This window comes from Aythya fuligula, chromosome 4, assembly GCF_009819795.1.
Source record: "Aythya fuligula isolate bAytFul2 chromosome 4, bAytFul2.pri, whole genome shotgun sequence".
Taxonomy (NCBI): Eukaryota; Metazoa; Chordata; class Aves; order Anseriformes; family Anatidae; genus Aythya; species Aythya fuligula.
Window position 1 is genome coordinate 45,288,637 of NC_045562.1, and position 27,558 is coordinate 45,316,194.

At 40.2% G+C, this 27,558-nt stretch overlaps 1 protein-coding gene and 1 long non-coding RNA gene across 9 annotated transcripts in view; one reads left to right on the forward strand and one right to left on the reverse strand.

Moving 5' to 3' along the window:
- Positions 1-2: 2 nt before the first annotated feature.
- The window catches only part of PTPN13 (protein tyrosine phosphatase non-receptor type 13), a 136,260-nt gene continuing 108,704 nt past the window's right edge, over positions 3-27,558 (forward strand). For 5 of the 8 annotated variants that reach the window (XM_032187308.1, XM_032187310.1, XM_032187311.1 and 2 more), the window contains exons 1-4: positions 20,589-20,644; positions 23,130-23,182; positions 24,059-24,147; positions 26,673-26,782. In XM_032187308.1, the coding sequence (XP_032043199.1) occupies positions 26,767-26,782 (16 nt within the window). In that variant the 5' untranslated portion in view covers positions 20,589-20,644; positions 23,130-23,182; positions 24,059-24,147; positions 26,673-26,766. Of the gene's footprint in view, positions 19,340-20,588; positions 20,645-23,089; positions 23,183-24,058; positions 24,148-26,672; positions 26,783-27,147; positions 27,222-27,558 lie in introns of those variants that run through there. The other 3 variants (XM_032187307.1, XM_032187309.1, XM_032187312.1) reach the window with 3 other exon arrangements.
- On the reverse strand, positions 18,310-23,960 carry LOC116489163. The gene is made up of 3 exons (XR_004253246.1): positions 23,295-23,960; positions 20,442-20,595; positions 18,310-18,358 (listed from the first exon to the last, which is right to left on the reverse strand). It is a non-coding gene; the product is annotated as an uncharacterized LOC116489163 (long non-coding RNA).

Here is a 27,558-nt window from a genome sequence, read left to right on the forward strand (position 1 = left end):
AAACAAAAAACAACAACAACAAAGATTTAAATGAAACAAACAAAAAAATCTTTTCAGCCTGCTTCTCCTACAGAATTATGTAATGCAGCTAAGCTCGAGTGTATATTTAACTTATAGTTGCTCTGCTTTGGTCTTCTTCCAATGATGCTTACTGGGGGGTAAAAAAAAAACAATGGATTATTCTAATCCATGTTTTTTTTTGTCTGTCCCCGTAAGATGCAAAATTAATGGCTGCAAAACCAGCAACTTGCAACTGTCCTTTTCACACTGGCATGACAAGGTGTGCAGTAACCACTCTAAAACATCCGAGTGTATATCTGCCTTCACTTTCTGTTCTGTTGTCTTCTGCTCACTGAGGCAGATAGGGATATACAGGCATTTTTCTCCTTATACAAATAGCACACACACACGCCAACAGGCTTCTGGCCGTGTATGCAGCTGTGTGCCTATAGGAGCACGTGCACCTGCATACATCCTCCGTATGCACTCCACAACTAAATGGCCCATTTCAGGTGAACTGCATAAATACTTCTGTGATACCACCAGTACACAGGCTGTTTCCTTGGTCATTGATGAGGTTGCATATCTATCGTGAGGGTTTGTGGAAGTGAAAATAACCACATCAAGCTGCGGCTCCCTCAGAGACTTGAAGATGTAGCACCAAAATTTCTGCTGAGACTTGTTATATATATTTTGAGATAATAACCAGTTTGTATTGAAAGAAGATGCCACAGAGCTGCACATGAAAATGTGTGTGAATTTTAGGAATTGTTCTGATTTTTAGAGCAGATAAGCCAGGCTAAGACCGGGTTAGAAGGAAGCACATGTATCTTTGCAAGTTACAGGGAACAAGAATGAATGGTTTTTACGCATGTTTATGCCCAGAAAACTTCACCTCAGCAAGCAACTCTTCCTGTCAATATTGAGTTATCATCTTAGCTTACAAATAGGCTCACTACTGTGAGTTCCAGCTATGTTTATGTCTTAGGGGGTATGAGAAGGTTGGAGAACAGGTAGACTGGTCAAAAGGACATGCAAAATTTGATTTTATTTCATGCGTATGTTTTTACTGAGTTAAACAAAGGAAATTTGCAACCCTCTCCTTCTCGGTGTATTTGCGGCTTAGAGGTTGTTCTCCCTTTAATCATTCCCTTACAGGAGCCTCCACTACTAAGAGAACAGGCTGGCCTGGATGCTTTTGGCTGTTTACTTGCTCGTGGCAAATCACCTAACTCCCCGGGAAGTTTTACCAGCTGTGTTACATGGACAAGATCCACACAGTGCGTGGGTCTAGTATTCCTGTTCTCTAATAACAAAGAGTTGTAAGAATAGACAAGAATACAGATCAGTCCAGTTCTGACAAGCACCAAAGAACTCAGGTTGTGCCAGAGAATACGTAGGCTTCCCAGTGGTAAGTGACAGCAAGTGTTTGTATCGGAGAAGGGCAAAACTACACATTCCATTTCAGAACTGAGTATTTTTCCAGTTAAAACAGCAACTGGCATTTTCCACTGCAAGAGCATAATCACCTGAGCTGGAAATTAACTACGATGTGTGTCATCTCTCCTCTTGCCAGTGTGTGCCATGTAAAACAAAATGACGTAACACTGGAATGCTTTTCCAAAAGTCAAAAAGATTTTTTTTTTTTTTTAGAATATATTATTGGATACTTTAAAATCACTCATCATTACATATTCAAAATTCTCCAAAAATAGAAGTGTTCACTTAGGTGGCTTACAAACGTACTGTTCTGCAGTACGAAAAAAAAAAATTGAGTAGCAAGTCAGTTTTTTTTCCAAGGGAAGAAAACAAAAGAAAGCTTCTCTTCAGGGTGGGGAGGAGGGAAGATGAGAGAGATGGGTAAGAAGTAGGTTCAGGTCCGGTGGTGGATCTGAGCTGCCTCCAAATTGCTGTAAGAAATGGTGTATTTTGTTTTTCTCCAAGGGTATTTTTGGTAGATTTTTTCTGGAAAAAAAAAATAAATGAAATTAGGTCTGTGATTTTCTAAAAACTCAGAGTAGTAATAGTGAAAGCAATAATTTACTACTGCTAAAACATTTAGCAATATTCTCTCTTAAGCCATGAAGCATCAAGTTGTTGTTCAGTGAGGTAATGCTCACTTGAAAGCCAGTGGTCATAGAAGTATTCAAAGGTAAACAGCAATGCTTTGTTAGGTATGAAGGCAATAACTCCAAGGGTGACTTCTTAGCAATAATGGAATGTATCGCCTCCAGATTTAAATGATTACAGGTATATATTAGTAGCGTTCAGATATCTAGCATCTGTTTTAAGTTCCTTATTTTTCAGCATTTTAGTGTGTTATTTAACCAACAAAAAAAAAAAAAAAAAAACGAAAAACAAACCACAACAAACCACTCTCAAAGCTAAGTGGAACTACAAAAATACAGCAGATGTAGAATGTAGGAATTAGGAATAATCACAGCTCATCGCCAGTGATGACATGGAGATGTGGCACAGGCAGTAGCAGAAAACCCATTTGTAGTAGATGGATGCTTGCAGATCATCTGTGTTTTATCTGACAAAGCCAAAAAACCCTACACACAGTCCAGTGGTATAATTTAGTCTTGTTTGATTTCCTGAGTGCTGGGGAGAGAACCGATTACCGCAGAAAATGTCCTGCAGATGGGCAGTAAATAACCCCCCAGCACAGAACATATACAGCTTCATTCCCAGAAGCCCCGATTCTGCTAAGCACCAGAGCTGTACACACATTTTGTGGAGATTGTAGGGATGTGTGTCTAATTTTCTAAGTAGCATGTGCTCTTTTTTGTCCTTTGTTCAGCAGTGATCGACATAAGCATGTGTTTAAGTGCCTTGTCGAAATGGGGCCTGTATCAATTAGTGCATCTCGTTCTATCCTTCAATTAGTCAGCCTCCTCGGTGAGCAGCTCTGGCAGTGGGAGGAGACTTGGGGCTGTCCACACTGGACAGCAGAAAAAAGCCATTGACAAAAAAAAAAAAAAAAAAAAAGCAATAGTTCCCTTCAGTCCTGGTCCTTGTATGGTCCTGTCCAAACTGAAGCGGCAGCCATCAGGTAGGAACAGCATCCTTTGTTCTACTTTTGCCTGGGAGGTTGGTGTAGTCAGCTGGTATCATACAGGAACGCAGTACCCTTGAATAATAGATGGCAGTGACGACAATCCGTAGCTACGCTAAGGTGCACAGGTATTTTTCTTTCAGATGCTGGAAGTTTGAGACCCTTCTCTTTATGTCTTGCTGCTCATTATTCCAATGTTCCATGCAGTGTGGTCATGATAAATGCATTTTTTTTCCTTGCCAGTGATCTTTCAAGTCTACCTCATAGATTATCACGTTAGCACGTAGTACTTGAGTAATAATTTCACCTCATTCTCAGGTTTGTAGCCGTATGTAGAACTGCCACTGTTACAGGGATGTAGGAAGGGGGCAAAGCACGAAGATTTAATGACAGATTTTTCAGATTATTTGGGCACTGAAGCAGCAACCTGCCTATTGGCAGAAGGGGGCATAGGTGTGTATCTTTTGTCAGCACGAATGTCAGCTGGACACCTTGGTATTTCTGAAAATACGCCACAGAGCTCAGCAGTATCTGAAGTGTCTGAATAGCCTAAGAAGTTCTGTCCCAGGTGGCTCACTTCAGATAACTATCAGCAGGGCAAGGAAAATGACAGAGGCATTGTAATAATCAATGGCTAATCAGAGCACTAGCAGCAAAAAATAGCGTTGAGAAAGTAGAGAAGTCACTGATAAACATTCCAGCTTTATTTTCAGGTGGACTACTTCCAGATAGCATGAGAAATTTGGAGGAAAAAAAAATATGAAAGGTCAGAATTGCTCCTAAGAGGTCTCTTTCCCTTTTCTTTTTCACTGGTGAGTTGAAATGAGGAAAAAGTATTGAGTTGCTTCAAATTGATGGAAGGTTACGTATGTTTTCAATCCAAAATGTTTTATAATTTTTGAAATCACTCTTCAGATGCTGACTCAGTAGTCAGAACAGTATCTTGTGAGTTTTGAATATATTCTGCTAGAATGTAACATACCTTCAGAGATTTCAGGTATTTGTTTGAGGTGGTCACAAAGTGTGAATCACGCTGTGGTTGGGAACCCTCCCATGCTATCTCCATTTCCGTGGCATAGAAACACACAGGAATCTTCAAGTCCATGTTATATAAAAGAGAGCTTAAAATTCAGTGCAAGTATGGCAACTTACCCAAAGAAAAAGAAGCCACAGAAAGCCTGATGAGGTGCTTCCCTGGTGCACTGGTGTTTTTCTTCTGGAAATCATCAGTTTGTGCATGATGCTGGCCTCAAGAGATGATCCACGCCAGATGATAATGTCACTGTGCCGCTCTTCTAAGTTTATAACCAGGAGTGTTCATCTGTTAGGTTTTACCTTCACATATATTGCTTTACCTTTGGGATAATGATTCTGAAGAAATTAGACTTGTTGGCGTGCCTTTAGGATTTTTTTTGAAAATACTGTTACTAAATTGATTTGGATTGGTGCTCACTGATAAACATTACAGGACACAGATTGCTTTTCCCCCCACCCCCTAGCATCCCATCTCATGAAAATATGCTAACGATTAAGATGAAAACTGCCCGAGGGAGTCAGTTTGAGCAAATTTCCCACCTCAAAAAAAAAAAAAAAATTGTTTTGAATATCCTGAAGTCATTGTAAAATATACTAGAAATATTTTAATTCAAAATAACTTTTAAAAGCCACAGTTAGTTGTATTATAAATATTGCAGTATTTAACATGATCGAATAATTCTAATTTCAGGTCTTTCTGTATGCTGATGTTTTAAATTTTCATGTGAATTCAGACATGCCTAACAATGACAATAATACATTTTCTAACAAATGCTGCGTGCTTCCAGGGACAGCAATGGGCAAGGCAACCTGCAGGGGAGAATTAGGCTTTCCTTTTAATGGTCTGGCAAAAAAAGAAGTCTGAGTTAGTGATTTATTTTACATTTACAGTGTGTGTGTGTGTACGTGCAAGAAAGAGAGGGAGTGCAAATGGACGTGATTTTTAGAACTTCAACTTTGTATTCATATTTGATCCAAATTCTCATTGTGGATAAAGAGCATAATTGTAACTAACATAATCACACATCTTCAAGCATCTGATGGCTGTGCTTATTTGAACTTCCACCAGTTTACAAAGGACACGGTTACCTATCTGCAAGCTCAAGGTGATTTTTTCACACACGTGCACACCAAAAGAACATAATTGTGCATAAGGTTTGAATATTCCACACATAAATAATGTCTTAATTAGAAAGATGGGGAGTACAGGGGAATGGTGAATGTGTCATCTTCACTGATGAGCTGTAAAATAGACCTGTCCAGTGGAATTTAGTGCAGTCTGCTTAACATATTAGGAACTTGCCAGTGCAGCCTGATTATTTTTTTTTTAATTTATTTTTTTTTTCAAATTAAGTATCAATTGTGAGAGGTGAGCTGTTTAACTTCATTTCTGTTCAGGCTCATCTACCCATGGCAAGTTTGAGTTTTAAGAAGGGTTTGATTTGACAAAAGAATGTTGAAAAACTCCAGCTGAGGCTTATGGTGCCTTTTTACCTGTGAGTGAAAGGATGAAAAGCACATATTGAAGGAAGACGGTCAGTTTGGGAAATAAATGTATCCCTACCACATTTATCATTTCAGACAGCTAACCCTGTCTCTTTTGTTAATTTTCACTGAACAGGGCCATTCTTGTCTTCTGGAAAGCAAGATATTTATAATGTAAATAGTTGTATTGACTTTTTTTTTTCCTGTAACTAATATGTAATATTCCAACACATGACTACTGATAGACCTTTTTGCAGTAAGGCCACTGTATGCCTAAATATGGTCGACCTCTGACCTCTTCCTAAGTCAGTCACGTGCTGAAAAGGAGGGTGCTGGAGGTTTCAATGTACATAGAGAATCATGTATATTTAGTAAATGGAGTAAGTGGGACTTATGGCCAGTATATATTAAAGCCACAACAGTAACAAAGCTCCAGATCTTAACTAGCAAAAACAACTGTTCACCTTGCCATGTCCATCTTGTAATAAGATCTAAGTTGCACCTGCCTGTAGTTCTGCATGATCAGACTTCAAAGTATAACTAACAAGATCTGTAATGTATCAGTGTTGATAAACATAGTTTAAAAAAAAAAAAAAAAAAAAAGGAAAAAAAAAAAAAACTCAACCAACAACAGAAAATCAACAACGGCAACAGTTTCGTATCAAGACTGGAAGATGAGACATGTCCAATTTGTTGCACGGTTGTAGCTGAAAGCTGGAACCAGTGCCAGCGTGAGTGGACCGCAGTAGTGACGTCTGTTAAGGAGCCGACCTTTCTTCCGCATTGTTTTGTTCTTACCCTGTTATTCTCTGACTCTCTGTTGTTCCCTTTGTGGATACAGGGGAGAACTCCACCTCAGTCATCAGTGTTTTATGGGTCAATGTTGCATCAATGATTTCTGATTTCTGTTCATTTGTCAATTACTGAACTAGGACGGGAACTTCATTCTCTCCACTTGTCAAAAGGAATCCTGTCAGAGCTTCCTCATGGAGTTACTTCTCACTGCTGTCCTGACTCCTGTCGGTTGGATGACTTTGCCATGTTCCCAATAAACAGCACAATGCAGTAAACCACATTGATCGAGGGCTTCATTAAATGTGTTGTGCATCTGTACTCTCGCTGGGGCTCAAAGTCATGCAGGGACAGGACTCAATTCAAATATGGTATGTACTCTATGCATGACGCCTATATTACACCTTTATGACCTTATAGTGGGGGAAAAAAAAAAACTGCTGATCTTTACAGATGTGGATTCGGACCATCTTTTTGGGGGGAGGAAGGTTGTAGCGAATCTTGGTCCTTATCTTACGTGCCACTTGCTGCTATTCAGAGCAGCCAAGTGGAGGCTAAAGCGGAGCAAAGGCCGCCAAAGGGGGCCGCACACGGAGGTGAATTTCATGCTGTTTGAATGTGATCTTGCCAAAAAGCCTGTATGTCTAGCAGGGGAGACTGTGACTGTTCTAGAAGGAGTGTTGTGTGTTGTTTACTTAAAAACAAGCTTTGCTAATTAAAATAGTGTATTCTGGAGTCCTATTTGAATGGCATAAGGGGTTATCAATGAAAAAGAGGCCAAGTACATTCATGCAGTCCTCCTGGCATCTTGGTGCTTTTCCTGCAGTGCTCACTAGGGGACTCAGATCAAGCTGTAAACATGTGAAAGTTGCTAGGATTACAAAACCAGTTAGTGCTCCATGTGATGTGTTCCGTAGGCTTTACCCTGGCAGTCACCGCTCATTTTAAGAAGCAATTATGGCACTAAAAGCATGTAAAGGGACCTTAGTGTCTGTGAGAGTCGGACTGTTTTCAAGTGGCTTATGAGTTTATTCCTCTGGTTGACTGCCTAAATATTATGTAGAAAAAAATGATGAGGTGACTGGATAGAATGAAGGAAAACAGCCAAATGAAAGCTCTTTATTCCTTCTCCTATCTTCTCCCCCATTTAAAAAAAAAAAAAAAAAAAAAAAGTAAACCAAAATCAAACTAACAGCAACAAAATAGGAAAAACAACATACCAACTGTAGTTGTTACTTGTGGCCTGTCTTGGCCTGATTTTTCAGAGTTAAAAGTACTTCACTCTGCTTCAAGTGAAAAGGAGCACAAAGGTGAGAAGTTAATGATACTGCACTATGCTTCAAGTGAAAAGGAACAGAAAGGTGAGAGGTGCTGCCTTTCGGAAAACACTGCTGTTTTTCTCCCTTCTTGCACAAGCTATCTGTGCCCTGTTTTATCTCCAAGTAAGTCAAACCATACTACACAATGGATTATGTTTGGATTTATCATGAGATTGAAAAACAAAACAAAAACACAGTCTTCTGTCAAAGCAAAGTGGTCTGGGGAGGGCTATATAAAAGAGGGAATTCAAGTACCTTGTAAGCACTATAAAGGGAGAAATTGTTAAGGTTTGTAGCTAAATAGCCTTTCAAACATACTGTGCAGAGCTGGTATTTTTGCTCTGACTTGCTAAAACAGGAGACTTTTCAAGGTTTATTTTTCCCCCAGTTTGTGTATGCAGAGAGTGGCTAAATTAAATGTAATACAAACCTCTGGCTTCCAGTAACAAGGAAATTTGGGCTTTGTGATTCTTACTGCAAAATGGGGAAGATAGGGAACAGCTTTTTGGTTTCACTGGGTGCCATTTGAGACAAATCAACATTCCTCTTTTTTAAGAGGTTTGTCCTTTTGAGGACTCGCAATTTTTATGACCATATTTCAGTTATATGCACCTCACTGAATCCCTATCTGAAGCTGTGACTGTGACTTATTTTTACGTAAACCCAGAGTCCTAAATTCCAGAAAATCTGGAGTTAAATTTGAACAGGACAGGCCTCTTAGAGTACCCCTTGGTATAAAACCGAAATACCTTTTTAGCAACACACCAGCCTTGGAATTTTTCTCCTGCAGTCGGTTGCGGTGACAGCCTAATCATCACTTGCTTGGTAAGAGGTAGTGTGTGTTACACACTGACCAGCTGCAGCAAATCCACGGAATCGTCTGTGCTGAAGCAGAGTTGAAGGCTGGAGATTGGACAGCTCCTGCAAACTCTCCTCTCCCTCCACTTGAGTGGGATGAAGGTCAGTGAACAACCTTTGTGCTCCAACTGATGAACCACTGTGGTGTTAGGCAGCCCATTTAAACACTCTGGGCCCACTTCTCATTCCTTTACCAAATGTATGGCTGCTGTGAGCTGCATGTTAGTCATTTTCTAATTTGGTAATTGAGTTGAAGATTTTTTCTTCTGTGCGGAGCCCTTTGCTGGGGGCTGCTCAGTGTTGGCTACGTTTCTGTGCCCTGATGATTAAAGAGCAACGCTGTCATCGGCTCCTTTCACTGCCCTGTGGCCCAGACTCTCCCCAAGTCCACACTGATAAACACTGAGGCAATCTTAATTTCCCTGTGCTCTCCCAAGCCCATTAACTGCACAGCATGGAGCCTGAACTGCAAATCTGCTGCGCCTGCAAGAAAACACAATTATGGGTACAGTGTAGGGAGTGAGAGAGGAAGTTTAGATGCTTAAATTAATACTCGTTTGCTGATGTATCCGTCTTAGTTTAAAATGGACTGCAGGGCAGGGGTAAATGTTGGTTGTTCTTGATGCTTCTTTGTGATGTTCTGTCCACATTCCAGGTGCACTCAGTTGTGGAATAGCAATTAGGGTGCTGGAGAAAACAGCTGGCTCTCTGAATATGGCTATTTAACAGACAGACTGCTGTTTTTGTTAACTAAGTCTCATCACAGGGAGTGTAATCTTCCAGATTTTAGCCTTTCTAGTGTCATTAGCCTGGAACTAACAATGGGACATTTAACGTGTTTCTTGGCTAAATATGAAACATGAATTATTCCCACCTCTACTTCATGTGTAACACTGGAGAAGAAGGTGAATTATCTTGGATTCCTACTAACTCATGAGACAGAAATCATGAAGGAGTAGCTGCCACAACAAAACAGCCCTTCAGTTTTTGAAAACGTTTAATGATTTAACATGTGAAAGAGGTGGAAAGCTATACAATCTCCCATTCCTGCATTTAACCCAAGCTAGGTAAAGACCTGTCTGCTGTTGCAGGATTAAGCTATTATAGTGATTAAGAAATTGACTGCAGATAACTATGAACTTTTTTAAGCCTTGATCTGTCATCAAGCGTTCATAAAGAGTAACACATTTATTATTTGTTTTGGAAGATAAATTTATGCCCGTTCTTTGCTGGATTTGTCCTCAGCATTGTCTAGGTGATGCTCCTGCTCTTGGAGTAGCCTTACTTTTTCAGTTTCATTGCATCATTTTGGATGGGAAAAGATTTGTTTGGAGTATTTTCAGCAGTTCACGTGATCACAGCTAGAATAAGGATTCACTTTTTGGTTCTGTTCCTTTTTATATATGAATAATGACCCAAAGTAGTCAAATAACTGAAGTTGTGGTTTGGAGGTAGCTCACCGAAGGGTTATGTTAAATGTCCCCACCCCACATTTGTTCTCTGGAGAAGTCTGCCTTGCAGGAGAAAATTTGTGGATGTAGGTGTTCCAGAAGGAATGGAGATTATTTATGTCAGTCCAGAATTAACAGGACTTGAACACAGACAAATTTGGAATGTGCACAAAAGGTCTTTTCAGTAAAATGGGAAGTACTGTAGGGCCCAGCAAGTAACTGAGGGGGCTGAAGGATGACATTCTGGTTTTAAAATCAGTGAACAGTAGGAGAAACAGTCCAGTAAGGAAACCTCATGGCTGGATTCCAAAGCATTTCAGTGTTTCAAGCAGCCAGAGCACTGTCCAAAAGCCCCTTCAAGAGCTTAATACCATGTAGCAGATAGGAATGCATGCTACAAAGCCGCTGCAGAGCACGAGTCATCTAAGATTTTCAATGTATGTGTTTCTGAATTTTTATTATTTTTATTACATAGTAGTTGTAGGATTATTATGATTCTCTACGTAAAGAAAGATTCTCCTTTCTGGCAACATGCAGACATCCCGTAAGTTTTTTTTCACCATAAAGGACAAACACTGCAACACAACACCATGCTGCTGACTGCAGGTGGGTGAGTGGGAGAACGTTGGCCAGGTTTCAGGGGAGTTGTACTCATTGGTTTTGATTTTCTGACATCCTTTTGTCACAAGCTCAAGACACTGTTAGTGGAAAGGGCAATAAAATTACAGTATTATTGCTAAAGTAACTCATTGCCAACAGTTATATGTGATTTCTGAAACATGAATTAAGTTTTAAACGCTCTTTTGGTTGTAATTCCAGCATTAGCAAATTGACTGAATAACCAAGCTGTCACTCAGTTTTAGCACTGGATTTTTAAGCGGTTAGCATTGAGACTAATGTAAACAACTCACTTTTACTGCAAAAATTCACTGGCACCGCTGCGTAATACCAAATCCAGAGGGACTACAGTTCCGCATCAGTTTTTCACTTAGTTGCAACAGCTCACTGGACCATCCTGCAGTTGGGAAAAAAAAATAAATCAAGAGTGTGCAGTACAAACAGTTTTTTAAAGCTGGCAGAGGATGGCAGCCATGGTCATTCCAGCTTCTGCTTTGTGGGATGAGATTCCCTATCCTAGGCTGACATTGCACTCATCTTACTCCCCTGAACGTGATGTTTGCAGAGCTGTATAGACACAGCTGCTCCCTCGATCAAGGAAAATGCTTGATACAAGCAAAGAGTGCCACCTAAAGGCAAACGTGCTGAAGGCTCCGTGGAGAGCCAAATTCAGTGAGCCCTTCAGCATGTAAATCACCTGCTTGTTGCATTTCTTCTCCAGCCAGACTGACCTTGGACAGTTCATCCTGTACTTCATGGTCTGGAGCATTTCTTGGACAAAGCTAGTTCTCCATTTTCAGTAAGTTTTCAGTATTTTTTGTTTTCCAATAAAAGCTATGTATGAAAGTGTGTAAACCCCTCCCTTTAGTGTAGGAGATAACAACAAGGTGCTCAGATGAGCAGTAGGTGATTGTGGCACTGAGCCAGTTCTGTGTGTGGGTAGATTTGGCCATCATTTATCTCTACAAGATGATTTGGAGTTATTGAAGTAAAAATCCACCAAAAAAAAAAAAAAAAAGAAAAAAGAAATGATGTTTTAAGAATTTTCAACTGCCTGGTCTGCATCCAAACTGAAATTACACAACAAAAACTTCTTCCAAGATAATTTCCAAAGATATAGCTAAATAGATGTGCTAGGTAAGCGAGTATCTTTTCCCTTTAGTTAGCTCAGCCACGAGGCAGCTGTCATGCGGGGAAATGGCTTTGTGCTAAGTTCTTTTAACCACAAATCTCTGCTCCAGTTGTTTGGGTTTTGTTTGTCTTTTTATATCCAGTTTTACAGATGGGCTTTCTCTGAACCATACCATGTGTGCAGTTTCTAGTAACATTAACAACAGAGCTTTCTGACTTAACCCAATACCTTTTGGGATCCGTGCAGAACCTTTTTCTGGTTAAATTACTATACTTAACACAAAGCAATTCCCAAACAGGAATTTGTTGCTCATCTCAGCTTCCTGTTCTCTGAAGACTCGTCTTTGGTGAGCTCTGCCCTGGTGCTGTATGGGCTGTCTCCAGCCACTCCAGCTATACTCACGAGGCAATATACATTAAAAAATATATATATATAGTGAAACTGGAAACTTAGGAGAAAAGAGTAAATACATATCTTAAATGGTAACTTTTTCTAAAAATTATATATTAAAAAAAAAAAACTAAACACCATGGTATATCAATCTGTCATTGAGTCCATGTTTCCTGTGTTTAGTGGCTTTAGAGACTGACCGGTCTTATGTCCAGTGCGTTGTGTAATGCAGTAACATCTGTCTTGTTATCCAGGAACAACGTTTGTTGACTGCTCCTAGTACCACAAAATATACAGAGGTCAACCTTATCGTACTACTAATTATTCCTTGTAACAACTTCTTGTAGCAGCGGAAACAGTCAGGAGTGGCAGACTGAAGTTCAAAGAAATCAGACTTGACTACTGTGAGTAATGCTAATTTCAGCTAAGCTTTCCTTAAGATTTGTACAGTTGAGCCTGATGGTCCCATACAGAGTAAAGAGTATAATATTCTAGAAACCATAAATCTTGACAAGTGATGCAGTTTGTATCTTCTGGTTTTAAGGTCTAGTGCGTTTCTTTATTAGGGGCTATTCTGTCAGCTTAGGAAATGAGCCCTCTTAAAGATAATAGCAGTCAGTAATTACCACATCTCTCACTTAACCATGTCAGAGGAACTGCTTAAAATTATGATTACATCTAAATTCCTGTTACTTTGCCCTTAAGAAGTATTGTAAGTCAAGAAAAAAATATGTAGGTGATATTTAGTTAATATGCAGGTAACAGCTACACAATATATTAAGTGCACATGAGGTGTTTTTTTGTTTGTTTGTTTGTTGTTTGTTTGTTTTTTCCACAAAAGAAAATTAGATGGAAGAGCAGCAGTCAGAGCAGTATCAACTACCTCAAAAGCTGCAATCAATTTTTCCAGATATCCCGACCAATTTATTTTTGTAAATCGGAATCTACTAAGTCCTGTGCCAGGCAATGAGTTTGTATCAGGGTTTTAAGTATGAATTACAAGTGTGTGTGTTTCATATGTCAGTAACTCTTATCACAATGCTGAATATACTCAAAGGCTACTTAAGTGAGTAAATGACGTCGTACACAGGCAGCAGTTGCTTTAAATTAGTGTGGTGTTTTGGAGAAATATCCCTGGAAACATTTTGGCACAATGGCTTGCCTTTTCTCTTTTTTCCACAACACTGAAACATGGCAATAGGCTTGCCCCCAGGTCACTGCACTGCAGAGGATATTTTACATTCTTTTCCTTTCATTCTTTCACTACAGAGGAGTTTGGTTGTCTCAATAGTAGTAACAAACTAATCTACTCTAGTGGCTTTTTTGCAATTACTCAAGTCTTCATGCGAGAAGAGGTTGGATTTTTCTTTTAGGGCCTTTTACGTTGAAAGAAAATAAAGCAGGTTGTTAAGGAATGTGGGACTATAGTTTCAGCCAAGCTGTGCAATTAATCAGGACTAATGAACTGATACGCTACTGGACTGTTGAGCAGCCGGCTGAAACAGCCCTGACAGTGTAAGTAATCCAGCTCTGATGCTGCGTTCAGCGTTTTGAACTGATGAATGACTGCCTGACAGCTGTGCTGGCTACAGCCATCACTCTTTTAGGAAATACCTCATTTAGCGAGCACAATAGAACAAAGCAATACCTGCTAATTGGGAATGGTCTTACTGTAGCAATTGGATGTAAATAATACCAAAGCAGAGGCCGGGTTCAATAACACGCGTGCTGCTGTAGTGCCAGGCTTTTGTGACTTCGTGTAAGATTAGTGCCCCTGAAACACAGGCACACAGGCATGTGGGTTTGCACTGCAGAGGAGCAGTGGACTCCCCAGCATTTCTCTCCATGGCAGGAGGACTCTGTTTCTGCACAGATTTCTGAGAGCAATTGCTGGTGTGGGGGTAGTGGCCTTTGATGTCGGATAATTCGACTTGCAGGTTTTGCTTCAGTTGACATATGATGTTTTCCCTGGGGCTCAGTAATGTGAACTGGAATGTTTTTTTGTCACAGAGGCTAAGAACTGGTCTTTGGTTTGCCCGTGGGAGGGAGGCCTCCGCAAACAAACTCATACGGATTTCACCTACCCATCCAGATCGTTTCAAACCTAAAAGACCGAGGCAGGCAGCTCCGAGTCTGGGAAAGAAAATTACTATTCTTCAACTGAGCAGGACTTAAAATAGCAATTAAAAGGACTAACATGACGGTGATAAAAGTACAGGGTGTGTACTCGTACCCTTTAAAGTTTAACCCATGTTCAGGCAAAACCTCCTCCACTGCCTAAGAGGAAATCTGGCAGAAGGAGGTCAGCATCAAGGTCAAACTTTATATACAGATGGAGGCAGAGAAAGAAACTGTTTAACAGCTGAGACTAAAAGTAATTCTTTTCTGGAAAACAACTGAAGAAATACCAACTGAAGCAATTTTGGCTTGTTTTTTGTTATTTTTTGTTGATTGTAACTGATTTTTTTCTGGCCTGAGAGGGAGGTTAGAGCAGTGCAGTTAGAGTGTAAGAGTGCGAGAGCCCCATCCTCTTCTCTGCTCCCAGCTCCTGGAACTTCCACTCCAAGTACCACCAGACTTTTCAGAAAAGTAAACTCATTTCAGGAAATTTCTTATTTATGTCTCCTGTCCTGTATTAGTTGTATTTTTAGAAGGGAGGGGGAGGAAGGACACTGTATAGATTTTAAAGTTCCTCCGTATGAATAAATACTCCATGTATGATTGAAAATAAAAGCGAGTCTTTGAAATCTGAGCCATAGTGTTGGCTGCTTTATAGACTTTTACCTCATGAACACCACCTCTTTAAGAGTACTATCATTATCAAATGCAGCACAACCATGTCTGGGGATTGCCCACAGGAGAATAGCCAAGCAAATAAAAAATTTCTGCCTTGTAATTCAGAGATACTGGACGCAATGCAGTTCTATGGCTCTGTATTGTGCAGGCACTCTGGGTGGTGGTGAGCATTAGACATGACAAGGTTTTCATCTACTTCCTTCACTTCAGTTGAAGATTGAGTAATATGTTGATCGAATATACTGAATTTGCTGCCAGGATTAATTCTGCTAGTTTTTTTTCTAATACTTTGGTATTCAAGAACAGCATAAAAATATTAGCTATCCTTTAGTACGTGGATTACAACTGTTTCTCTAATTACTCAAATCGATTTGCAACCACAGCCCTGAGGAAAAACTTTGTTTTTACTCTAGAGATTGCTCATAGTTTTATATAAATCTATAACCTTTATTTATTGACAGATTAAATTAAAATGGAAATGGGAAGGTACTCTGATAAAAAGCAAAGTGCTTTTCATGCTGTATCCTGGACGCTAGTCTTCTTGCAATTTTATTTAGGATACTAGATAAGAGTGAAACATCCCCTTTCCAACAGCGTCTGAAGTTTCAACGCCGTCAGGATTTTCCTTCAAGCAATAAAAATTTAATTAAGTTTTATGGAATGAAGTCCAAAACACATTAGATTTTGAAAAAATAAATCCCGTGGTTTTAAAAAGTGACATTGTATTTATATATATATTTAGGCTGTCAGGATGCCCATTTTGTTATCTATTGTGTGCTCCCATTTCACATACTACTCTCTTAAGAGTGCTGCCATACATTGAAGATCGCCACTTCCATAAATGCTACTGCTCTTTTCTTATTGTCAGCGCCCCGTGACTCCTCATGTCTTACTGAAAATGCTACAAATCAGGACTGGCTATGCGTAAACATACCCTAAACACGTAACTTCAAAATGCAGCTTCCTAAATTGACAACTAAACTTCCTCAGAAGGCTGCATCTCCATTCAAAAGCACATGCAGAACACTTAGCATCTGTATCTTCTCCATCTGTTTTATAAAGAATAAGAAAATGTCAGAACCAGGGATAATAAGATGTCCGCTAAGGAACATCTGTTATGGTCATGATGCAATTTTTTATTATTCTGCACCCAGTCTGAATTAAAATTTGCACAGGCCTCCCTGTATTTAAGAACCTGTAAAGCAGAATATTAATTTATTATCAATATAAAAAGATTAATTACATTCCTACAGCATGGAATAAATAGAGTTGAGAGTTGTTATTGTTTAATTCAACTCTGAACGCTGAGCTGTGCAGAATAGCAAGAGACTGAAATAAATGTATCTACAAAGAAAGTCAAAGCTGGTCCAAAGAAAATTGATGTATAAACATTTCACAGTGATGTCAGAATTTCTCATGTTTCACTCTAAACAAGTAATTCTGCAGGGCAGAAGGGAAGAGGAGGCTTCCAAAAATGGGGTGTCTGTTAAAGGTTTGGCTGATACAAACACAGTGCATGTTGGGATGGTAACAATCTAGCGCTTTCCTCGACAAGCCTTTCTGCTTAGTGGTAAATTCCAGGTTTTCAGCCATGCTCATCTGTTTACTTAAATAACATTACAGGACCTTGATTTTGGTGAGAACTGTGCTATTCCAGAAGGCTCTCTGTTCTGATGTTTTGAAGGAGCCAGGGGTTTTGGTCACAGCATGCATGCTTATGGCATGACAACTGTGCCAAGAAGGTACTGTTCCACTGCAAATACTCAGAGGGTATTATCCAAAATATAAAACAGTCCAACACCCACGCACACAGATGGCAAAACAGACTGAAAGCTTCAGTAACATGCTAAATCCATGTGCATTTCTGATTTTGTTCATTATTTGTTTTAACAGTCAGAGAAAAAATGTCCAGGGTGAAGAGGCAGCTGCTTTGTTTTTTTCCAGAGCAGAACAACGTGCATCCGACCACAGTCCCATGCGTAAGGAATACCTTTCAGTTCTGCAGCATGGCCAAGACAACGCCAACAAAGTCAGATGAGTTTCAGATTTCTTAAACCATCTGTGGAAAGAGAGTAGTTGTGCAGTGAAGTGTGTTCTTGGGCTACACAAGAGTATGTACAGTGTCGAGCCAGTTCTAAGTGGGCAGTATTCTAAAATAGCTGTTTCAGGATTACTGCTTGGCCTGTATTCTGGAATAGAAAGCACTTCAGCAGTGCAGTAAAAAAATATCCTCTGGACCCCCTGTTGGTAATAATTACCCAACAAGGTAACAAGGACTTCACTCGGAGCATTAGCAGGTACAGTTAATCAGTGCAGCTCCACTGACTTCAGCGTATTTATGGCAGCATCAGTAAATGTTCTTGCTTGCAACACCTCCCTTCATTGCATTTCATCTTCTAGAACCGAATATTTCTAGCCACGCTCCCTGTGTTTCATAACGTACACAAACACTGTAAGTACTAGTTAGCAAAATGGAATAATGGCACTTGCAGTGGTGTAGACTAATGCTCTTAAAGGAAATAAAAACTGATATAAAATGAGATTTTCAAGGTCAAAAATCAAGTCATCTGCTACTGCGGGGGGTAAGTCTCTTTTCTTCCACGGGTAAGTTTCAAAAGCAGACGATGTTGTTGCTGTGTTGGGGACACCAATTGTCAGTCAGTCAGCTTCAGTGAAACCAGAAACTGGATTGCAGTAGGTCAAGAGAAAGTAAATGCATACAGCCCAAATGCCTGCTGATGAGTTAGTGGTTCATGCATACGGTATTTTTCAATTTATGAAGACCTCCCTATGCGTTTTTGTGTGTGTTATTTCTGCCCTTGAAACACAAGGATAACTCTAACTAAAGGACTTCGTAAGAAAAAATCCTTCCCCACACAGTGGAATTTTGGAAGGAATTCCCTTTTTTCCGCGTTTTCCAAATTACTTACTGAGATTGCTTTGATTTTCCCTTGTTTTTCTGCACAAGTACTTTTCTTCTGAGTACTATTTTATGCATAGTGATTCTTGATGAACTCAGAGTTAGAGCACAACAAGCAATATATATATTTTTTTCTCAATTGCTAGGTACATCTGCTTTTAGCCCCCAAATTTGGGTTGTCTACTCATGGAGCAGCAACCACAGCATTTGACTTGGGTGTGCAGTCGCTTAGTCTGCTTGAATAATTCCGAAGACTGAATAAGTAAACAATACTTGTTTTGAACATACATGAGCCGTCTTCAGGCTCATGTTTATTTATGCACACAACTGATCAGACAAATTAGAAAATAAGTTCACAATTTACATGCTGCAGAATCACAAAACAGAGGGCAGACTTCTCCAGCTAAATACTTTGGCAACTTTTGAGCTTATGTACTTCCAGTTTTCAGACTTGTTCTACTTACCAGGTAGGTTTCTTGAGCACTGCCAGCAGAAACTAGCCTACTGTCAAAAAGAAGATAGTTGATTGGTAATAAAATCATGTAATGTCACATCTGCTTCTTTTTAGGAAAAGGAAAATCTATGATGTGATAACGGCACCACTGGATAAAAAAAAAAAAAAAAGTCTCTTGTATAAAAGAATGTCAGGCTTGCTTATATAAAATACACTGATCCTATTGGTGTAAGGCAGCCATACCAGCGCTATTTTTAAAAATACCAATATATTTCTATAGGAAGAGGGAAAAGTTCTTCAAATTTTCAGTGACTCCTGATAAATTTATTTTCCATAATTCAGGTTTTGACGTCCACTCTTAGGCAGCCTAAAAATGTGGCTACTCTCCTCTGGTGATTTCATATATAATGTTATTCCTACAGCTATTTAGCAATTATAAGCTCATTTAGATTAAAATAAAAAAATGAAAATTACATTCTTTCCTACTTTGTTGCCTGCGTGTACGTAATATATGGTTAAGTTCACTTGTCTAAGTCTGCATATGATAAGCCTTGGAGACAATACTTCTATTTAAAAGCGGTAAAGGAAATAATTGATGCGAAATAGTTTCCTGTAACAGAAAAGACTTCCTTCCCCCCAAACACATCTAGCGAAGGGCTGCAGATGCAAAGCCCCCTTATCTGAAGCTTCATTTTGAACTGTCATGTTAAGCAGGTAAGTTAACAACAGACTTGGTCACAGTGCGTTTGCATGCATCCCCTTTATTTTCATTTTTATTTTTTAACAGGAAACTAATAGAGCGTGCCAGACATTTTGTTTCACTTTTTTTTTTTCCCCTATTGTTTTAATGTTTCTCCTTTTTTTGTTCTACTGGTTGAATGAAAGCTGGCCAGCTTCTGCCTCCATCTAAGAGACTTCAAGACTCACCAGGGTCTTTCAATGATGACAGCTCCTTCAAATTCTTGATGTACTAGCACTTTTCAGAATGCTGGGCAAATACTGTTTTATGGGGAAGCCTCACAGCATTAAAGGTATGTATAAATTAACCTTCATCCACTTTCCCAGTTCGTTTCTGGCTAATTACAGTCCAGTCACACAGAAGGATGTCCCCATTTGGTCTGAGAGCAGGAGCGGTCAAGGTTGTGACAGCTCACACCCTGCTTTTATTGACAGCAAACTCTCTGTTGCGGGATAACTGCTGCCTACCACATTGGTGTTGAGCTCTGGTTCTCCAAAATCCTTTGCACTGACTCTCGAGAGGACCTGATTTCTGCAGACCATCAGCTACTGATGGTCTGCAGAAAGTGCAAAGTGTCTACACTAACAAAGAACAACCTCTGTGCAGGTATATGAGAAGTTCAGAGCTGGGGTGAAATGAAGGAATAAGGACTGCATGCAATGGCAGAACATGAAAATATGTGTAGTCAGGGAAAGCCAGAGCCATTACAGAAATGGTCTATCACTATGCAAGGCATAGTCCTTAGCAGGACAGAAAAATGCAGTAACTAGAAAATGTACTACTGCTCTGTTTCTAAGCCTGAAAACAGTCTGTTCTTCCTGAAGTTGTCAAAGTACTTATCAATGGAAAACCTTTGCTACATGAGGATCAGAAAATATGTCGTGGAAAAACAAATGCCATTTTTTTTCTCCAGAAGTAATGGCAGTTTCCCTGTTCTGACCTCAAGCAGATCCACTCTGATATGCATCACAGGGTACTACATGTTATTTGTACTCGTGTGGTCCAAGTAATAAAAGCACTCCATTAATGACAACCTCTGTACATCTTTCCTCCAGCTTTGACTGGTAATGTGGTTATGCTTTACGATCACGGCATGCTATGATTTGAATACACCCTGTTGATATATTTTGCGTTCATGGCAAGTGTGTATTCCTTGGGCCACAATTATTTTCTGTCTCCCTGCACTGTGATGAATTTCACAGAGATGTGGACAACGCAACCAAATCCTAGTACAAGAAACAGAAAAAAAAAAAAAAAAAAAAAGTGTTTTCTGCTTGAACACTTAAAATTGAACACTTGAAAAAGCTCCTTTGAGAACTATCATTTTAGAATGAGATTGTTCTTTGCACTGGTGGTAACAAGACTGAAGGAGCAGCTATGGCCTGAATTCTTACCTCTTTAGGGTGCGTGTGCTGTCCCAGACGGGTGATACAGGAGCATTTGGTGGTTTTGCTGTTACACAGCCTCAGTCTCTGTTCAGTGTTGATGCTGTGCTACGGACTGCTGTTGTCTGAGCAAAGAGGAGCTCTGTTGGTATGCCGTTGTTGCCTGAGAAAAGAGGATGGATAAAGGGCTTGATGATGCCATAAAAAGGAAGGTAGCACCATGTGACATTGCATTGGTTCACTGTATTTTGTTATTTGTTGCATTATTGCATCCAGCTATCATGGCATGTTTAATGACAAAGACTGAACGTAATTGACATCAGATCCATTCCACGACTGAAAAGTAGTTATTGCAATTAGTCATGTGATAAGTATACCTGGAACATTTTATGCTTGGATTCTTTAAAATATAAGCTGCCAAAGAGAATGAGGTACGGTTTCTTTGATTTTCTTAGGTGGCATTGGTAAACCGGTTACGTTTGTGTCAAGCTAAAGAGTTTCAAACTCAGAAAGATAAAAGTTGCTCAAAAAATCAGAACGTTTTTGCATGCTGACTCTGCCTGTATGCACTAGGTTCTGTTGCAAATGTAGCCTGAAATGCTCCTTGCATGCAATGCCCTGTAATTTATAAATGTGCTGCGTAAAGATTTTATTTAAAAGGATAAACTCGTGGTTCCACCATAAGGAAGTAGTTTACAAAGAAGCCCTTTGAAATTTAAATAAGACAGTCTTCTACCTGACGATCTCCACAGTTGCAGGGAGAAAAGGGTATGTTTTATATTCAAAGTAGCGCAGGACGTATTATGAAAGGTAGGGAAGTGAAAACAGATGAGTAACTACTGCTATGTGTAGCCAGAAGAAAACCTACCAGCAATTAAGCAGGAGGCGGATTCCTTCTGGACTACCAGCTCTTCTGTAGGAAGAGCATGAGAGTGGAAGTCAAAACACATCATCTTGAGTGCCAGTGCCTTGCACCAGGTTTCCTGTGTAACCCAGAAAATGTCAGGTCACGCCTTGGTTTTTCCTCTTTGGAAATGTGAATAGTATTACCTTACCTTACGTGAGATTTAGCATATTAGTGTAGGAACAGCTTTGAAAGCTTCAAGAGGCAGGAGCTACAGCTGTGAGAACATTATCATGCACACAATGACACATGAAATAATACAATTGGAACTGTAAAGTCAGAATTGAAAATTAAGTACTTCATTAACGCTCGACACACGTTGTCAAGTGTTCCCTTCACAGGGTATCAGACAATAATGTGGCTTTTAGGAAGCAGAAACTTTTCCAAGGGCGTGTTTCTATTGCAAGCTGTTTTCCGTCTCTGCTTATTCTAAAAGTAATTTATGACCAGGGGATACTGAAGAAATTTCTCTTTAGGGTTAATGACTGTTATGTGTTCTGTTAAGATTTCCAGCTCTAGAAATACATAGTACAACAGCAACATAAAAAGCACAGGCTGTCCAACACACTGCTTCATACTTCAAAATAATTTCCAGTTAACAAAGCAGTAGTAAAATGCCACTAGGAGAAGCAATGTAATGAAGCTAAATACAACTAAGAAAGAAGTTTCTTAAAATGACCCACATGAAAAATGTAATTATTTTAATCACCAGAGTCAATGTGGAACTCCTACAGATGTTCACATGCAATTCACACTGAAGTCCACTAGTGGTTGACATACTTGGTATGTCTATGATTTGATATGTATTACTGAAAATAAAACTTACAGAATTAGAGGGATGCCCCGTACTCTGTGTGCAGAGTTCAGCTCTTTAAAAAGAGCCTTGATTTATACGTTGTGAGATCAAAACTAGCTGGTAAGGGCTTGCAAGAAAAGTAACATTGCCATGGCAGCTTGGTGATAGTAAGCAATTAGGAAGTAAACGAGAAGTCTTGAAACAATGCCTGCACAAATGCACAGACATGCAGTTATTCCAATACAACTAAAAGTAACCCAATTCAGTAGGCAAAACTGTGTGGAAAAGCTGTAGCTTCTCCAGTTGAAATCAGTCCCTTTAGTTTGACAATACGAATTTTGATTAATTAAGAAAACAACAACAACAAAAAACACCTAACAACATCATAACCAGATGTCCCAGCAAATGAGTGACTTTTTAAAAGCTTGTACTTATACAAGTCAAAAAACACATACTAAAATAAGCCTTTTTCTTATACAGGAACACAGAGGCATTTCTTAGGAAAGAGCAAGTTTTTGGTAAAAAGTAATTCACAGCTTGTTATGACAAATGTGAGTAGAAGCACAAATGACAGTAGATTGTACCATATATGGGTGAAAAAATTATCTCCTCTAGAGTCAGATTATGGTCGCTGTAACATGAATATAATTCTGGAGTATAACTCTGGTGTAATTCCCCAGATTTCCGTGTAAATACTCTAGTGGAACTGAAAATAGCAACATCCAAAATGAGAACTATACCTTTAAGAGATTTGCAGACAGAAGAGATTTTGGTGAACATGGAATCACATTCTGGCACCATTAAAGGGAGTACAGCATTTCTAAGGCATCAGCAGAATTCAGCAGAAAAATTTAGGTGAATAGACTTACCAATCTCAACAGCTCAGTGTGAAAGTGTAACAAAAAAGTGCACAAATGCTTTTCTGAATCTACATATCAGATTGTTTGCCTGCAGAGATTCTCTTACTAAAACTGTCATTGTGCAACTTTTCTTGCAGGACATCAAAATCAGAAATAAGGATGACCACCAAATGATGGAATTTACCACCAGGTAAGCAGGCTTTCTGGTTGACGTGTGAGTACTGAAGATCACTGCAAAATATAAAGCTGGCATTTGTGCAAATAAGGTCATTATTCATTTAATGGAAATAGGAAGCTCTTACCATGTTCAACAAATTTCTGCTACCACTTCCACACAGGATGATGCTAAGTTGCGGTGCAGCAGTAGAGCGATGTGCTTAGTGAAGATAAACACAGTGCTTTTAGATTTTGGACAGCTGCAGCAAAAGAATATTCTGAATCCAAGTTGTCTGCCTGGCGTTTAAAACTTGGTCATCTGAAAGTCATTAATTATGGAATTAATAGAAACATGTCAATTTGGGAAAAAAATCTGTCTTTTCTCCCCCCATCCACTGCTTGTCTAGACTCAGCTCTGTCCTTCCACACAATCTCACTACTGTTATGCGAGAGCCTTTTCTTCCAAATAGGCTGGAGTCTGGGACGGCCTTTGTGCATTTCCCAGCCTCGGTGACCCTTCATCTCATTTCAAATCTCAAATAAAAACAACTCCTTTTCTCCTCCTCTCCCTATACATTTTAATGTCTCTCTTCCGCTGTTCTGATTTAACTCTTGACTGTAATATTCCCAAACAAAACCTTCATTAAGATAGACTCCAAAGCTGAATGCAGGAAGGACCTGTTTGAACAAGTAGTTTCTGTCTGGGCAAGATTGTTCTCTACCATATATTTACAACTGTTTCAACCAGTCTGCTTTTAAGTATCTACAGCTAATTAGATTCTGAATATTAGATTTTCTCCAAGATTATCCTTGAGAGCTGTAAGACTTACCATAGGAGAGATTTTCCTAGTAAAATCTATTTTTTTTCTTAGCTGGTACATACGTAACTATAATCCCAAATATGTTTCAGGTCTCTTTTCTGCAATTGTACTGCCGTAGAGCCTGTGAGCACACTTGAAATCTCTTTGGAATCTGCCTACAAGAAAGGTTTCATTACAGGTAAGGAGCCAAAATCACTTTCTTTCTCACAGTGGCACTCAGCCTCATCAGATGTTTGTAGCTCTGTCCCTTGATTGTCATTTAGCTGAAGAATATAAAAATGGCTAACATTTTGAAAGGGATTTGTGCATGAAGCTGCCAAACTTCAGACACCATTGTTGAGTGCTTTTGGAAAATAGGTTCCTGTTTGGGCACCAGAACTGGGAGACGCCCAGAATTAATTGTCACTTTTGAAAATCCCAGACATTCACTGCACTTAAATCTTGATCCTTCTCAGAGATTTAATCTTTCTTGTATGTATTTCTTTTTGCTGCTTCTTTCTCAGCCACTCATTTCAGTTGTTTAGGATCTTTCCGATACTGCAAGGACAACACATCACAGAGTCTAAGTAAAAAAGAAGGTGCTTTGCTGACCAAGAACTTGTGTGTGAATTGCCCTAAGATGCAGCTCAGTTAGGCTTTCCTTTTTCTTTAAACAGTTTTTGTTAGTTGCAAAATGTGCATGGTTAGACTTAGTCTTCCTCTAAACTGACCTTTAAAAGTACACTGGAGCATGCTAAACAATTTTTGACTCCCCAGTTACCCATGAGCATGAGATTAAGGGAGGGTGCTGGTTTAGGTACAGGTTTTGTCCTGATACATAGCCAAGGTGTGGCCAGACATGTCCCAAACCAGGAACATGGAGGTGCTCTTGACTCCCCCAGTTGAGACATATAGAAAGGCACACCTGTTTATTAAGGAGGTTTCAACAAGAAGAACAAATAATGTGATTTGGCATCTTTTTTTCTAGGCAATGATGTACTATGCTATGCAAAAGCACTGAGTAAATGATGCAAGGGTTTGAGGTGGAATAATTGGAGTATATTTATTTGCCAGACACTCTGTGCAGAAGTTAAAGTTTTGTAGATGTGGCTAGCATGGAAACTTCCTCTGAACAGCTAAGGAAAAAGTCACGCTCTGGAATCTATTAAGTTAAGTGCTGGCATTGTCAGTCTTCCCGGTAAATATACATAGCGTTCACAATAAATGACAGAAATACCACCCTGACAAAAGCCATTGCGTTTTTCCAAAGTGGAGACAGTCCAAGGCATCAGTCTTTGTGCACAATGTGTCGTCTTTCTTTTAGTCAGTGATATAAGAAGTCTCTAAAGCTACAGCAACGCTTTTCCTGTATTTGCATCCCTGTAAAATGCATAGTAGGTAAAGATGGAAATCATATTTTCCATTGATCCTAAGCTCCAAGTTTCCTTGTTCGAGATAGTTAATTAAAAAAAAAAAAATTAAATAGTCTAATGAGATAATCGTTAAGGTATTCACACGCATTTACAAGGCTAAGGAAAACAGTGTCCCAAACAGATGCTTATTAGTAGGATAAAGAACAAAGAACTAAATCTTGTTTAGAGGAAAGTAAATTACAATCAAATTTGCAGTCTTTTAAGAGAGGTGACTTTTGGGGGAGGAGGCTGCTTTATTCAGAGACATTGTAGTACAAGAAGGTAATATTGCCTTATTACGTAGGCTGGGCTTTAACGCATCTGTAAGTCCTGTCTAACTCATTACATTTACCCCAAGCAATAATGTGTCTTTGCAAAAAAAACATTTCCCTACAAAGAGACCTTTCTATGCCCCATTTTAAAACAAGGTAAAAAAAGATTATATAGTAACTTATCAGCTATAAATTGACCTGAAGCACAGAAGCAGGGTTTGGGGATAAAATCTACTGCAGATCATCAACATCCTTTAAAAAATAAAAATAAAAAATCTCTTGGTAAGAGACTAACCCGTAGAATGAGGAGGTGGGCCCTTGCTGTAGAAATGTATAAATGTAGAGACCAAAATGAGCTTTCTTCTTGTTAGTGAGGTGTGTAACAATATAGTGAGTTCACCTTAAAATGTAAATAGATAGTTATCAACTTAAGAAACTTGTATTACAAGAAAACAGTATTTAAATTACATAACTAACATCTCAGATTACTGTAGTCTCTTAAAATGTTAATTAGCTCTACCATTCATTCTTACATTTATTATGACTTACACAAAGTCAGTGACACTATTACTTATGGCAGACTCACTTTCATATTGAACCCTTAATACTGCCGTTAGCACAAAGGAATTTGTACTTAATGATGAAACACTCACGGCAAAGCATTTTATTTGCTCTCAAGTAATCATTTCCACACAAATGTCTCAGGAGAAAAATAAACACCTCCTCTTGACCATCATTCTGAAAGAAGTTGGTGGGAAATAAGTGAAACGGGGGTGTTTTTGGCACCTGAGCTGCTGGTCTGTCACGCTACCTGAGAGGAGCCCGCCATGAGGCACCTCAGAGGCGCTCCAAGATGGCTCCAGCCACCAACCTCGCCCTCAGCACAGGTCAAGAAGGCAGCTTTCTGAGGGAACTTCACCTCCCCGAGCAGGCCTTCTCTCCAGAATATGTCTGATGTGCTAAAAAAGTAACGGCCATGTTGGAAAACTGGGCCTAATTTTTTTTTTTTTTTTTTTTTTTTTTTTTTTTGACCAATTTAGCTATGCTGGAGCTGATGGTCGGCTCCCTCCCTTCACCTTCCCTTCGCTACCCCCATAGCCTACAGGACGCGTCGAGCAACAACGCTGCCATTTAATGGACCAGAACCGAGGTAAGTGTTAAAAAATATAAAAAAAATAAAAATAAAAAAGGAGGGGGGGGCAGAGAAGGGCAGCTGGGGCCAAGCGCAGGTTGCCGTTAGCGGCGCCACGGCTGCGCCAGTCCTCAGGTTACCTCCTGCGTGAGCCTGTGCGAGCAGCTCCCCGCCGCCTCGGGGGCGTGAGGGAAGGAGGGCGGCGGCCGGCGGCGGGCAGCGCTGAAGGGAGGAGAAGAGAAGGAGGAGGAGGAGGAGGAGGAGGAGAAGAAGAAGGGAGGAGCGTGGCCGTGCCCGCCCCTCAGCGCCGTGAGGGAGCGGGGCGCCGCGGGAGGAGATGCTGCTGCTGCTGCTGCGCCCTGCCGGCCTCCCCCCGCTGCCTCCCCGCCGCCGCCGGCCGCACGGCTCCGCCAGCGCTGCTGAGGGCTCCTCGCCTCCGACGCCCTGAAGGCGGCCGGTAAGTGCGCGGCCCCCGCGAGGAGGAGGAGGAGGAGGAAGGCTGCACAAAGCTCGGCGGGCTCCGAGTCCCAGCCCCACTCGCTTTGAGGGCCCCGGGAGGAGAAAAGGGGCCGGGAAGGGGGGCAGCCCCGCTGCAAGGCAAGGGGTCGCTTGTGGCTCCCCCAGCGCTTGCGGAGGGGCAGGAGCGGGGCTGAACCTGCCGGTCGGCGGAGGTTTCGCTGGCTCCTTATCGCCCGGCAATCGGCGGCCACCTCCGCAAACCGCAGGGTAATCTCTTCGCCTGCTGGAGATGGTGTCATGCTCCTCAAATTGCACGTTTGGAACAACAAAGGCGG